The 16,334-nt window shown below is 35.7% G+C and overlaps 1 protein-coding gene across 1 annotated transcript; it reads right to left on the bottom strand.

The window, feature by feature from the left end:
* Positions 1 to 12,182: 12,182 nt before the first annotated feature.
* Positions 12,183 to 14,131, bottom strand: LOC7470540 (putative UPF0481 protein At3g02645). The gene has a single exon (XM_002299650.3). It carries the CDS (start codon positions 14,036 to 14,038, stop codon positions 12,380 to 12,382), a length of 1,659 nt encoding a protein of 552 aa, XP_002299686.1. The 5' UTR covers positions 14,039 to 14,131; the 3' UTR covers positions 12,183 to 12,379.
* Positions 14,132 to 16,334: the final 2,203 nt, after the last annotated feature.

The following is a 16,334-nucleotide window of genomic DNA, read 5'->3' as shown; positions in this document are numbered from 1 at the left end:
AAGAAAATCCAATGTTGAAGGACCTGTAACGCAGATCATGAGACCGAGATAACCTCTTAGAAAAAAATCGACTCGATTTAACCGGGGTTAAATTGTCAAAACCCGAGATCTTGATCATGAGACCAAGATATTCCCATAGAAAATAAATAAAAAGAAAAAGATTGTGAAGCTCAATTCTTAATTGATCTACTTTTGAATGATGAAATTAGAAAAACAATTCAATAAAAAAATGACACAAAAAACAACTCGAGTCAACTCAAGTTAACCTGTTAAACATTATTCCCTAGTCATGAGGTTGAAACTATATAATAGAAAGTAAACAAAATAAATCATGAAGTTTAATTTTCAATCAATCCAATATTAAATGACGAAACCGATCACTACAAGATTTCACAGTTTTACCGACGGAAAACTTTTGTCGGTGTGTGATTAGAAGTTCGTCGGTGATTTTTTTACCGACGTCATCACCGACGGATTACGTCCGTCGGCTTTCCCTTCGTCGGTGATTCTCCCTTCCGTCGCTATATCGGTCGGAAAAACAAAAAAACCATTTACCGATGGTTTTACAGATGGAATTTGCGCGCCAAAAAAAAAAAGATTCCCGCTTGAAATATACCGACGGATTTTTAGTCTGTCGGTATATTGTGATTTACCGACGGAAGATAACCGTCGGTAAATCTGTCGGTGAGTGTGTGAAATACTGACAGAATATGTCCGTCTGTAAATTTGTCGGTAATTGTGGAAGCTACTGTTAAATGCCGACGGATTACTTCCGTCGGTAAGTCTGTCGGTGAGTGTTTAAAATACCGACCGAATTCATCCGTCGGTAAAAGCCTTAGTAATAGTTTTTTTCTTAATTTGTTTTTAAAAAATTATTTAGGATATATAATATAAAACTATATAAATTAATTGTAATACAAACCAATTATGCAAATAAAATTTATATTAAACATAAAAAAAAACAAAGTTAAATAATATTCATTACAAACTGAATATGTTTTAAGAAAAATATTAAATGAAGTTTTAAAGGTAAATAATGTTGATTACAAATTAATATAAAGATGATGGAGCTGGAGGAGGAGGAGGAGATCCTGGCGGAGGCTGGTGGTTATACGGCCAAAAAGGATTAGGCGCACATGTTCCACTATTTGACAAGTTCATAATCATTGCGTGAAGCTGTTCATAAGCCGCTTTTTGTTGTTCATGAGCCGCTTCATACTCCGCTTTTTGTTGTGCTTGAGACGCTTTGAGTTGCTCAGACTCCGCTCTTTGTTCCGCTCTTTGTTGTGCATGAGACGCTTTGAGTTCTGCGTACTCCACTTTTAGGTTATCGTATTTCTCAGTGAGCTGAGCCGTGTGTTGATGCAAGGCCACAAACTTCTTAGATTGAGAGCTCGATATTGATTGGGAGCTCCCAACGGTTGAAACACTACGGGTCGACCGCAAGTTGTCGGCCGTAGTGTTGGAGAGCCCGTAAACCCGATTTTTATCGGGTCCACCTGACGAGCCAACCTCCATCCACAAATCCGGATCGAATTCCGGATGGGTCAAAATATCGTCCCCGTATCTCTCCCTCAACCGATTATTATAGGTCTCCTGAAAATAATAAAAAAAAGTAATCATCATATTCAATACAATAAACATAATAACTTACAAAATAAAATGGTTGAACAAACATACCACGAAATGCTGAGCACGGTTATCAACGAACTGTTGCGCCCCCTTCTGGCAATCTTGACTCCGCACGTGCGTCTCCACAAACAGCTCCATCGGGCTCGGCTCACGTCCAAGAGACGCAGCCTATAATGAAAAAAGATATATTAACAACAACTGAATTTAACGATATATTTCATTTAAATTAATCTTACCATCCGTTTCGCATGTGCAGCAAACGGAACGGAGCCGCCAGTGTGTGTTGTCACCCCGCCATGAATTGGCCGATTCCGGTTGCCAGCACCGGACTGTGAGCGTCGTGTGAACCGCTCAGACGTCACGTGCTCAAGATAGTGCGGCCATATATCTTCCGGGATGTATATCGGTTTGAAATCCCTCCAAACCGCAACATCGTTCCAGCCTTGGAAACCCCTATCCCTCGCGGGTTGTTTTGCCTTTTTCTGTGCTTCATACCAAAAATCACGCAACCTACTTCACGCAACCAAAAATTACATTTCGAAACATAAATTTTTGTCTAAAAAAAATCCTGTATTGTTTTCGATCTTACCTAGTTGCCGCGTGATTTTCCCACACCCTCCTCACAACAGTGTTATGCTCAATGTTCCAGCAGAATTTGTGCTGTGTATAAATAAACAAGTTTAAATAAAAATAATAATTTATTTACAATTATATTAATAAGCTGAAAATTATAAATTAATACCAACCTCAAACCTGTTAAACCATGCATTGATTTGAGGCATCCATTCAGGATGCTTAGATATCTGACTCCATTGAAACAATGGAATCTCCATCGACGATTTAAACGCCGATGATATTACTCGGGCGGCTTCAATGTTTGTAAACCTGAAAATAAATGAAATAAATTCAATAGTGATTACTTCATAAATTATGTTGTAATATTTTTTTTAAAAAACTAAAACCTTAACAAACTTACATTGAAAGGTCGTCCTTCCACTGTGCCTCGTACTTGCGGGTAAATTGATTCCGCTGCGAAGGCACGCCGCCTCTGCGCTATGAAGTACCGCTGGAAGAGGCAGCATCGGTTGACGACGCAGGTGGTGTAGGTGCCTCTTCTTGAGAGGCACCTAAGGAAATATCATCCTCGCTGCTAGACGAACTAGTTGCGACCGCACTTGAGCGACCAGCTCTGGTTTTCGTTCTACGCATCTGCACAATTTGATACAAATAATTATATAATTAAATTCAAATGTAAAAAAAAATTCGACAGCACCTCCCCTATACCGGATACTACCCAAATCCACAAACCTGCACATATTAACAATAGCCACAACCAATTTACCCAATCTATACTAATTATTCCAACATATTCAATTACTAATCCTAAGGTAAATTCAACATTAAGAATTACAATTCAAGTAATTATTCAATAATTATGCCAATACAACAAAACAATAAATTAAAAAAAACTCTAGAATAACAATCAAAATAAATGGAAAAAATTAAACACAAATCATGCAATAATAAAGTAAAATTAATAATTATTCCAACATATTCAATTACTAATTCTATGGTAAATTCAACATTAACAATAAATATTCAACAAATTAACTAATAATAATTATGCCAATACAACAATAAAAAATATTCAATAAATTCAAAAAAAAAAAACTATAGACTCTAGCAATGAATTATGCAAAAAAAAAAACTATAGACTTTAATTATCTACATTACAAAAAATACACCAAAACAAAAAAAATAACCAAAAAAATAGCAAAAAAAAACCATTAAAGTAAAATGAAATAGAGGAAACACTAACCTTTTAATCTGATGGAGATTCACGATAAAAAAAGCTTGAGATCGGAGTGAAGAACGGAGAGGAAAAGAATGGTGAAAAACTGAGGAGAAGAGAAAATGAACTGAAGAGGCTGTCGGGGTAGGTTAAAAGCCAGTTTTACCGACGGATTTCCCGACGGATATAAAATTAATTATTATTTTAATTTATTCCGTCGGTGAGGTGTTAAAAATCCGTCGGTAATTTTTGAATTTCGCACCAAATTTTTTAATGGCGCTCCGTATTTTTCGAATTCCGTCGGTAAATCCGTCGGTAAGATGACGCGGTCAGAGATGCATTTAATGCACAACCCTTTGATATTCGCGCAGTCCGTCGGTAATTGTGTGGGTAAAAATTGACACATTACCGATGGCTATAAATTCATCGGTGTGCCCGTCGGTGATTTGGTGGCATTACCAGTAATTATTTTGGAACTCTCTGTGAAATGCCGACGGACTTACGTCCGTCGGTGATTTGGTGGCATTACCAGTAATTGTTTTCGAACTCTTTGTGAAATGCCGACGGACTTAAGTCCGTCGGTGTGGCCGTCGGGGAGTTTGTGGCATTACCAGTAATTGTTTTCGAACTCTCTGTGAAATGCCGACTGACTTACGTCCGTCGGTGTGGCCGTCGGGGATTTGGTGGCATTACCAGTAATTGTTTTCGAACTCTCTATGAAATGCCGACAGACTATCATCGAAAACATGAAAATTTGAATTTTCTTCCAATTCAATCGAAGGAGCAACTCGATATGGTTCAACCACCTCACTAACTTGAAAGACTTCATCTCGCATACTTGTGTCTTTGTTCTCATCCTGAACAACCTCGACACGACCCCGGGGTTTCGTTTTTAAAACGGACAACCAATCCACTCTTGATTGATCCTTTCTAAATGAAGGGGTGTATGTGTAATAAACTTGTTGACATTGCTTTGCGAAAACAAAGACATCGTTTATGTTGCGGAGTCTAGCTTTTGAGTTGATTTCGACCAGACCATAGTGCGGATCAACTCTGATTCCTCTGTCAGTCATGTCATACCAATAGCATTTGAATAAAAACACTATATTCTGCTCGTTATGATATTGCAGTTCGACGACCTCTTCTAATCTACCATAGTAGTCAACTTCTAACTCACTACTAGTGGATCCCTTAACACAAACACCGCTGTTGTATGTCTTTCTTCCTTGCCCGTATTCTTCAGTATGGAAAACATATCCATTGACAAAATACCCGTTGTAGCACTTACATTTTCTTTCAGGCCCCAGGCTTAGTGAAGACAATGACTTAGGTGCACTCCTTCCCATTTGATAAACCTTGTATGTAATGTACATCAATAAACAGTAAATGAACGAGAATCTCGTAATGACATGCATACGTACAATAATTTTGCAAGTTAGAATGAGTTTGTGATAGTGCTTACATGTGTTCTGAACCACGTGGCAAACTGCTCATCTTGTAATTGAAAGATCTGGGATTCGGTCAGCTGTGAGTTATTGGATAGCAAATATTGACGATGTTGCCTGCAAGTGATAATGAGTGTATGATATTACAATATATAATTAACAGTATATTACTAACAAAGTTTAATTAGTATAAACTTACTGAATAAAAGGTCTCAGCTCATCACAGTTAAATAGAACATAGTTGTGTGCTTGTTTGAACTCTATTTCTGACAAATATCTTCCTCTTACGACATTTTTAGGTGTGGGTCGTCCAGTATTGGAGAATATTGACAAGTTCCCACTAGAAGGCACTTCACCGCCATCATCATGTCGTGGAACGCGATTGATTCTCGTTCTCAGATGAGGTTCGAAATAGTATGAGATAAATGTTGAGATCTCCTCAACAATATAGGCCTCACATATCGAAGCCTCAACATGCGCCTTGTTCTTAACCTTTTTCTTGAGATTAAACAAGTACCTGCATTGAAATATTAATCAAGTATTTTCAATTAAGAAAAACATATAAAATACTTTTATATATGAATTACATTGCAACTGTAATATCTAACCGTTCGAATGGGTACATCCATCTATATTGGACCGGTCCTCTAGCTTTTGCCTCGAACGGTAGATGTATAGGGAGATGCTTTATTGAGTCAAAAAATGATGGAGGGAATATCATCTCAAGTTTGCATAGTGTCTCGACGATATTCGTTTGAAGCCTCTCAATGTGATCAACATTCAACTTGCTGGAGCATATATCTCTAAAGAAATGACTGATCTCCGTGAGTGCATCCCATATTCTCTTTGGCAACAAATCACGAAAAGCTAATGGGATGAGTGTTTGCATAAACACGTGGCAGTCATGACTCTTCATTCCATACAATCTGCAGTCCTCTATATTAACCAGCCTTGATATGTTTGATGCATGTCCATCCAGAAAACGCAGACTCTTAAGCCATTTGTAGACTAGCAGTTGTGCGTTTTTCTCTAACACGAAGCTTGCTCTTGGTTTTGCGACCCGTGACTCATCATAAACCAACTCCATATTTTTACGGTTATAGTATAAAGCTATATCCAATCTAGCCTTGATGTTGTCCTTTGTCTTCCCCTTCACATCCATGACGGTGTTGAAAATGTTCTCAAACATGTTCTTTTCGATGTGCATGACGTCAAGGTTATGGCGGAGCAGATTGGTCTTCCAATAAGGAAGCTCCAAAAAGATACTTCGCTTTACCCAATTATGGGTCAAACCAAAACCAGGAAACTTTTGCTTACCTGATTGAAGGCCAAACACAATGTCACCGTACTCTGAGACAACATCATGCAATTCTTCACCAGAAAGACGCGGGGATGCAACATCTTTTTCAACTCTGCCAACAAAGAAATCTTTTCTGTTCTTTCTGTACCTGTGATGAAGTGGCAAGAAGCGACGATGACAGTAAAAAAAAGAAGCTTTACCTCCGTTTGCTAGCGTGAATGCCTTGTTGTTTTCCATGCAGTATGGACATGCGAGTTTCCCATGCGTGCTCCAACCAGAAAGCATTCCATAAGCTGGAAAATCATTGATAGTCCACATCAATGCCGCCCTCATAAGGAAATTTTGTTTCCTCGATATATCATAAGTCAGAGCTCCGGAGGACCACAACTGCGCCAACTCATCAATCAACGGTCAAAGACAAACATCTATATTCCGCCCCGGGCTTCTTGGACCGGGTATGACAGTAGATAAAAACATGAACTCCGGCTTCATACACATTCCCGGTGGCAAGTTATAAACTGTGAGTATGACCGGCCAACAAGAATAAGGAGCAGCAAATGACCCAAATGGGTTGAATCCGTCTGTACACAACCCAAGACGCACATTCCTTGATTCAGCTGAAAAGTAAGGATGAACACTGTTAAAGCGTTTCCACGCTTCGCCGTCAGAAGGATGAACCATCACTCCATCAACCGCATGGTGTGCTTGGTGCCATGTCATGTGCTCAGCAGTCCTTGGTGACATGAATAACCTCTGCAGTCTAGGTGTGATCGGGAAGTATCTAAGTTTTTTATATGCCACTAAAGTCTTTCCCCTGCCAGTTCTAGGTTTGTAACGGGAATGCCCGCATGTCATGCGCTCGGTCATCTCAGCATTTTCAAGGTAGTATAACATGCAGAAATTAGGGCACATGTCAATTTTTTAGTATCCTAAACCGAGGGGTTTCATCATGGACTTCGCAGCATAGAAGTTCTCTTTCAGCCTGTTCCCTTCAGGTAAAATGCTTCTTGCCCATTCAATAATCTTGTCATACCCGGCCTCACTCAACCCGTGATCTGACTTGATGGTGAACACCTGTGCTACGGCCGATAATTTACTGTGGTTCGTGCATCCATCCCATAATGGTTCGTCAGAATCTTTCAACAAATCAAAAAACCTAGCTGCATCTGCATTAGGTTCTTCTTCTACGATTGGACATTGACTGCCATTATCTTGATTCATTCTCATTGCATCCATAACCATATTTCTGTAAGGATTAGTGTTGTCATTTGCCGCTTCATGCACGTTGCTAGCACTAGAAGTAGACCCAACCACCGTTTCTTCCATTCTCCTCTCACTCTCGCTAACAAATACTTCTCCATGTGCATTCCAACACTGGTAATTCTCCATAAACCCTTTGTGTAGAAGATGCATCATTACTACATCTGGATGCAGATACTTTTTATTTTCACACTTCCTGCATGGACACCTAATACCGCCTCCAGTAAAATTTCTGGGAATAGATGTTGCGAAATTAATAAAACCCTGAACCCCGTTACAATAATCCATCCTCCGCAATCCTTGGGGTGAATCTCGATACATCCATGAACGATCATCCATGACTTATATCGAACCTCTATAAAATTATGATGACATCATGTATTAATTAACTAAGTTAGGTAAATAAACTTGCAAAAATATTACTTTACCTCGAGATTATCCAACAAACCAATCACAACTTTTCATAAATATTAAATATTTATTATCATTTATCAACGTCGATACGAATTAAAATATATAAATTTACAGAAATTACCACTCCGCAATACCATTGATAAAACTTTAAACGGACCCATTAAGCAAGCTATTAATTATTTCAAAATAGCACATGTACTTCGGTAGTTCCATAAAGTTTTAACAATTTACAAACAAATACAATCTTACAAAATCTAAAACAAACCATAACAGGTATAGAATTATACATTCATATACTACAAGTTTGTTTGAGAAATAACAATAAAACATGTACATCTACTACCAAAATACATATACTAAAAAACAATAAAATTGACATTTAATTAAATGTTAAAATTTAAAAAGATAGAATTACTTACAAAAATTGATAAAATCCGTCGGTAAATCAGAACACGGATGCTGTGACCACAAAACTTCAAGAAATATAACTTGTTGTGCTGATATGAGGAAGATTTATTTTGGGGGGGGAGGGGGGGCTGGTTGTTTGCAGATGGGGAGAGTTGGGATTAGGAAGAAGAAGGAGAAATAGGGGAGGAGAGGGTCGCCAGAGCTGTCATATATTAACCTTTCCCGACGGTTTCACCGACGGAATGTCCGTCGGTGATTACGTCGGTGATTCTGACGGCAACATAGACACGTCACCGTACGGATCTGCCATTTCAAATCCCTCGGTGAGGCTGTCGGCAATTTAAACGGCGAACCGGTCACGTCACTGTACGGGCTGTCGTTTTGAATCCGTCGGAAACAAAATAACCCGCCAAAACCTCCACGTCAGCGACCCGCCTTTTTTTTAATTCAGAAACTTTTCCGTCTGTAATTCAGTCGGTAACTACTGACGGAAAATTTTCGTCGGTAGTTGCCGACTGAATTACGAACGGAAAATATTCCGTCGGTAGTTACCGACTGAATTACGGACGGAAAAGTGTCTGTCGGTAATTTCAACCTCAAATTACCGACAGAAATATTCCGTCGGTAAATCTGTTGGTATTTAGCGAATTTCTGGTAGTGGAAAAAATAAAGTTAATTAAGAAAAAGAAAAACAAACTTGAGACAACTAGGTTTATCTGTCATCCTGAGTTAACCTGCAAAAATCACAATCATTGTTATGAGAGTATCATAACTTAATATATAAAAAAAATATTAAAGGATGAAATATTTTAAAAAATTTTGATTGAAAAATAATCAAAGAAAAATAGAAAAAAAAAGAAGCAAATCATTATTCAAATGAATAATGCTTTGTGAGGAGGGGTACAATAAAACCCCTTTCTCTTTTACTTTATAGTTAACAACTCAATATTAAATGATGAATCTAAAAAAAAAAGAGTTAATTAAGTAAAAAAAAATTGAGTCAACTGGGTTAACCTGCTAACCCAAGTTAACCCATGAAACTCGCGATCTATGTCATGAAAGTATGATAACTCAATAAAAAAATCTAATATTAAATGATGAAATTAAAAAATAATTAATTGAAAACAAATTAAAGAAAAAAAGAGAAAGAAAAAAAAAGGCAAAGAACTATTCAAATGATTCTTTGTGTGGCGGGGTATAATAAAACCCCATCCTTTTTTAGTTTATAGCTAGCTATTTGACTCACGCTTTCGTGCGGGTCAAATATTTGTTCTTTGTTAAAAAAAAATGTATATGAAGACTTTTACAACATGCTTTTGTAAATAAAAAAACCCCAAGAGAAATTCAAAAAGTTCATGCATACATCTAATTGAATAAATCAAGAACTTTGTGTGCAACAAAAAAAAAATCTAGCTCGAAACAAATTACAATTCCCAATTAACAATAAAAAAATATTAAGTGATGAAATTTAGAAAGGAAAAATGCAATTGTAATAGGTACAAATGAAAAAAAAAAGGAGTAAAAAAGGCCTAGTATCTCAGGTTAAGAAGACCCAGGCACATGGTCCTGGAGCAACCCACATGTCCAGGCCTTATTGTTTTTATTTTTTTAAAGGGTCGTCCGCCAGGGTGTGTTTGTTTTTAAGGTAGTTTTAATGGTTGTTGTTTGAAAAAAGTAAGTTTATAAAAAGTATTTTTAGTTGTAGTTAGTTGGATTTAGATACATGTTTAGTAAAAAATATGGTTGAAGTCTATATGTAGCAAAAGAATGCATAAAAAGGAGACGAGTAAGGAATATTTACGAAAATCAATTAAAAAAACATGTAAAAACTGATGTACAAAACCTGTGTTTTAAACCCAATTTTTTAGTGGGTCCCACAACATAAAACTCAGTTTTATGCTATACCAAACATGTTGCGTTTCTCTCACCGCTACCGTGAAAGCTAGCAAAAAACAACGAAGTCTTTAATACTTTGAAAAAAATAACAGATGACGCGTCGTCTACACAACCTGTATTCCTACGACTGGAGGTCAGCAGAAAATCAAGTTGGTTTGTTTAAGATCAAGAGAAGCTCGTTTTCAACATTTTTTTACCAGCAAAAATAAATAAATAAAACACCCTAAACACCTTGTAAAATACATTGATAACCTCTAACAACCTAAAATCAAAATTTCTTTTGGGTTCAAATCTATTATTTTTGGCAAGTTTAAGGGAAAACAAACATGTTGTATTAACTTTTCCCATCAAAAGGAATTCATTGACACCAAAATCACTTGTTTTCATGGTTTGAATTGGTCTCTACCAAGACTTTCTCTCTCATCTCTTAAACTAGAGACTAGAAAATAAGAAAATTGAAGTTTGAGACCAAAATTAAATGTCATAAATTCTTAGAGATTGAAAGTTTATAATTTGAAAAGTTGTAGGACCAAAGTGTATGTTCGGCCCTAGGTTTCGAAAAACCTTTTTATTTACCATGTTTTTCATATTAGTCCCTTATTTTTTAATCTTGCCATTTTTTTTAATAGATGTGCGTTAATTGGCCATGAATTTAGGCTTATAAGGGTGTAATAAAAGAAAATGGGAAAGATAAAGACAAATTAATGTGGCAATGATTTGTTCCTTGGTGAACAGTGTCGTGGCGAACAATATTTTTCCCATGTATTTTAGAGTATTTGTTAACTAGGTTATTGGAACGCAGGTCATATCAATTTTCTTTTAACGTAAAAAAAATATTCTTGTATTGTCTATGTTTTTTTTCTAGAAAACAAAATCATGTGGAAATTGACCTAATATAATCTAGTTGACTAGGTGGGTCCAAAAAAAACTCAGATGATCGATAAAAAAGTAGTTTGATTAAAAATAATTCGAGATGATATTTTTTTTAAAAAAAAATATTAAGACGGAAATATATTAGATCTACCTAAGTCAACTTAAGTTAACTTGTCAAATCCACAACCTTAATCATCAGACCATGATAACTAAAAAAAAAAGTAAATTAAAATAAATTTTGAAGCCTAGTTCCCAATCAGTCTAATATTGAAGGATGGTATTGAAAAAGAAAATAAAAAAATAAAAAATTGACCATAGTCAATTTATATTTACTTGCCAAAATGGCAACCTAGGATATGATACCGCGATAACACCATAGAAAGTAAATCAAAATAAATTATGTAACTCAATCTCAATCAACCAAATATTAAAGGATGAAATTTGAAAAAAAATCAATTAAAAAAATATCACAAAAAACAACCTAAGTTGACCTGAGTTAACCCACCAAATTCGTGATCCGGGTCATGAGATTGCGATAACCTCATATAAAACAAACAAAAAAATGTCTCGAATCAACCCTTGTTAACATATCATACCCGCGACCTGAGTCATGAGGGTAGGACAACCCCATAGAAAGCAAATCGAAAGCAATTATAAATCATGATTCTCAATTTATCACATAAAATTGAAAAAAACGACAAAAAAATAACTAAAAGTTAACTCATGTTAATCTGCCAAACTGATTACTTGGGTCATGAGATCGAGATAACCTCATAAAAAAATGAAGCTTAATTTCCAATCAATAAAGTTTTGAAGGATAAAATTAAAAAAAAAACAATTAAAAAAAAAAAAACCCAAGTCAATAAAATTAATCCATCAAACTTATAATCCATGTCACGAGACTGAGATAACTTTATATAAAATAAATCGAAATAAATCATGAGATCTAATCCGCAACAAACTAAATATTGAAAGATAAAATTGAAATTGATTAAAAAAATGTTATTAAAATAAATAGTATTTTGTGAGGTGATATATAATAAAAGCACCACCTCTCTTAGTATTTTTATATTTTTGTTCAAGGATGGAAGATTTGATATTGAAAAAATGGCAATGAATATGAGTTTCATTGTGTACTTAATTATAAGAACAGCAGTACAAAGGATAAAAATTAAATAATTTGAATTGTCAACATTTATTTGATTTGATATTACAATGATATATACTTAGAAAAATAAATACATAAATAAACAAATGAAACAATTAATTAATTAACTTGGACACAAATGTATATACAGCACACACGGTTGGTATGCTAGAGCAACATGCATGGATCATCGATCGGCTAGCCAGCCAGCCCTAGCCCTCGTAAAAATCATTGTGAAAGATGCGGTAGCATGTAAAAACTGAGCAAAACGATTCCACGGCCAGTAAGAGCATGAGAACAATGGCAGCGAACAACGTGAGATACTGCCATGAAGAGAACACAGACCGCTTCGTGAACTTTCTTATCTTTACCATCCATAGGCTACCATGATACTTATTCACATCTTCAATCACCTTATCTAAAATTGGAGCTTTTGTCAATCTAATAGCCTTGCTGTCGCTCATTCCATTCAACATATTGGCCACCTCCTCATCACTCTTCAAACGGTTCAAAATAATGCCTCTTTCTCTTAGCAATCCCACATCCTCTTCAGTGTCAATGATCCCGTTCAACAATTCTATGTATCGAGTAAAAATCAAGGGTCCTGATGCGTTCGAAATCTCATATGCCATCAAGTTTCTAAACACAACCTCGGTGTTTATGTCTAAACTAATCGTGGGCAGGTAAAATGCAGCTTTATCTTTGTCGAAATTAATGGTTGAGATGTTTCCCCTGGTAGGGATGAAAGAAACACCAGAATTTGAGAGCTCGGTGACTGAAGGAATTGTGATCTCTTCCACCAATGGTGGCTTGTTCATGCTGGTAGTAGAGCCATCATCTTCTGTCTTAATGAGACCATCTGGTGATATATGCAGGAGTGTAGATAGGATTGTCCAAGAAAATTTCATCTTGATTGTCACAGATGATGAGATGTTCTTGATCAGGAGACTTACCGGGCCTGTCGTTAGTTGTGAAACCATATTCCAAATCTCGTTCAGGAGTTGTTTTACGTAATTCGAATCAGACCCAAACCCTTCACTTTCTAGCTGAATATCAGCTTCGATTTGATCTGCAAACTCTTCAGATATCTCGACCGGTTCTTCCACTTTCGGCACGATAATGTCATACAAGAGGTCTAACAAGTGGGACTGCTCCAAGATTTTCTGAGACTTTGGCAACTCGATCGTCTTGAAAGGAGAGAGCTCTTTAGCTAATCCCCTTATCATGGAAAGCAGCATATCATCAGCCGATTCAACTGAAAGGTATTGAAATTCTAGCACCTTTCTCAATACAAACAACGGTATTTGATTCTCAAGCATCACCATATCTCTTAGAATTACATGATGAACCGATTTCCTCTTTGAATAATCAAGCAAATGAGACATTCGGGACGTAACCTGCACCCTCGATGAACTTGAAGTTTCTTTGAGGGAATAAATTTGAAGAAACTCGAGCAAGAATGAAACATCCAAAGCCATCATCCATGCTAGTGTTTCAGCATTAAAGCTTAAGTACTTGTGGTAGCATGCCCTAATCTTCGGTTCAAGCTTTATCAATTGCTCGACAAGATTTTCAAAGTTGTGGCTGCTATGAAGTTGGTTTTGCAGTTTCTTGGCTGCAAATAGCTTATAGCACTCCATCTCATGAAGATCTGGACGCAAATAATGGTATGGACCTAGTGAAAGTTGTTGTGGAGTATAAGTGTCGGGATGGGAAGACATCAAGGTTTTGGGGACAGTAAAAATGCACACAGGATCTTCATCACCATCTTCAAGCTCTTTTTCGAGTGCTCGACCGACGTTAATGACCCATTGATACTCGTCGAAATTCGAACTCGAACAACATGACATGGTGGGTTGGTGCTGAGACATGTTCGTTGGTTTCAGGCAGATTAGCTAGGTTTTGTTTTGTTTCTCTCTCTTTTTTTTTCTTGCAATTTTGGTGCATATATATATACATAGGAGACGAAGACCTAGCTAGGGTTTTTATATGAGTTTATGAGCATCACTTTCATTGATGGTTTTATTTTGTTTTGTTGAATTTCATTGATGTTTTGACCTTAACAATACATGGCCATGCCTGGCTCTTTGAATATTCATACGCGGGAGCAAGATGAGTGTCAAAGGGAAATTCTTATGTTCCAAAGTGGCTTTGAAAGTCAAGTTTGCCTGTCCTGCGTCTGGGCATGCGCCACAACAGTGACGGCAGCACGCCATGCGTTATCCTTAGCTCCATTCTCCTGCCTGGCTCAATCACCAACGCCCATGTTTTTGTTAGAAATATTTATAATAAATATAAAATTAATTTAGAGACATTAAAATAATATTTTTAAAGTAATTATTTATTCTGCATACCGAAAATATCTTTAAGATACAATTAAACCCTTTAAATCTCTAAAAATATATAAAAAATAAAATAAAAAAAAATATTTTATTTTATTGTGTTTGTTTTTTGTGTAGCAACATGTTTTTAATCATTTAAACAATATGAAAAAAATAGTATGACTGTTCAAAGTTTCAAGTGGGACAAATATCATAAGAGTATATAGATGGAATTAACATTAAGAAAAGTGAAGGGATTCCATTTTAATTTTCATTCTTTTCCTGGAATGACACGTGCAATTAGTCCCATCAGCTGAATGATATGAAAGTTCCTTGCGACGACAAGGAAATGACTGCAATTTTATATTTTTAATCAATTTCGGGTCAAAGGGTCAATTTCTTCTTCTTCTTCTTGATTTTTCCTAATTTCTAAGATAAGATTTCCTTTACTTTTACAACAGAAACTACTCTTCTTTATTATTCTTGATTTATAGGATAAGATCTGATCCCTTGACTCTCCTTTTTCTTGCATTAATCCTCACCCGTTTGAATATAATTGAGTTGAGAAGCCCACCATTCACGTCAAATTCAAATTAAAAAAAATGAAATCTTGAATAAATTCTATGTAAGCACGTAGTTTTAAAACCCGACCTAGCCTGACGGGTCGACTCGGAACCTGGTCGATTCGGGACTGAAACTGAGTCGGGTTAAAAAAAAACAGATAAAGAAAAAACTCGGTATGACCAGGCTAATCCAGCGGGTTGACTCGGCGACCTGGTAAGACCCGGTCAAAAAACATGTTATAACCCGTTGATTTTGGTTTCTTTTTTACTAAAACATCGTCATTTTGATTTTTTAAAAATAAAAATTAACCGGGACGACCCGGTCAAAACCCAAAACTCCAGGCCCGCTACCAGGTCGGGTCTAAAAACTATGGTAAGCACGTAGTTAAGCTCCACAACTCCATGAACAGGATGGGACACGTGTCCCTTATCCTGTACGCCTGTAAGAGTGAAGGACGGCGTTCAAGGTTTCGAAAGTCACCGTGAACGGTAGCTTCATGGTTTTCAAGATTCAAAAGTCGTGGCATTGAAGTTTTTTTTATAAAACAGTACTTCCACAGGTTAAAAGGGATAACTGCGCATGCCAAATTTGTTTTTAACACTCAAAAAGAGGAGAAGATAGATTAAGCTTTAATTATTGACTTTGATTTGTGATCGATGTTACAATATCTGGCACAATTAATTAATTAATTATTTATTTATTTTCTTGTGTTCAAGCCAAATGCATCCAGCAGTCAAACTTGAATTTATTACTTAATCAATAGAACACATGCAAATCTATTTTTTTAATTTTATTTATTTTTGTGTTTCAAAATCACTTTAGAAATAATTTACATTTTATTTATTTTTTTCTTATTTTAAATTAATATTTTTTTGATATTTTTATTTCGCATTTCAAAAGCGATTTTGAAAAAATTTAATTTAAAATAAATAAATAAATAAATAAACATTATTTTAATACGTTGATATAAAAAATAATTTTTAAAAAATAAAAAAATATTATTTTAATATATTTCTGAGTGAAAAGCATTTTGAAAAGCAACCATAACAATCACACTCCCAAACAAATTCAAGTGCAAATCCATTTTAAAAAAAATATCTTAAATCAAAAGACAATATTTAAGATTGCACCTTGATATATATATATATACAATTTTTTTAATAGAAAACTAGTTGCTTTGGCCACACGTTGCTATAAATGTAATTTAGACGGTTAGTAATTTTCAACCAGTGAGAAACAAATTTAAATATTTGAGTTGTAACTAATTAAATTAAATTAAATT

The sequence above is a fragment of the Populus trichocarpa genome, chromosome 1 (assembly GCF_000002775.5).
Source record: "Populus trichocarpa isolate Nisqually-1 chromosome 1, P.trichocarpa_v4.1, whole genome shotgun sequence".
NCBI lineage: Eukaryota > Viridiplantae > Streptophyta > Magnoliopsida > Malpighiales > Salicaceae > Populus > Populus trichocarpa.
The sequence above is the reverse complement of the archived record's forward strand: the minus strand, read 5'-3'. Positions and strand labels throughout refer to the sequence as shown.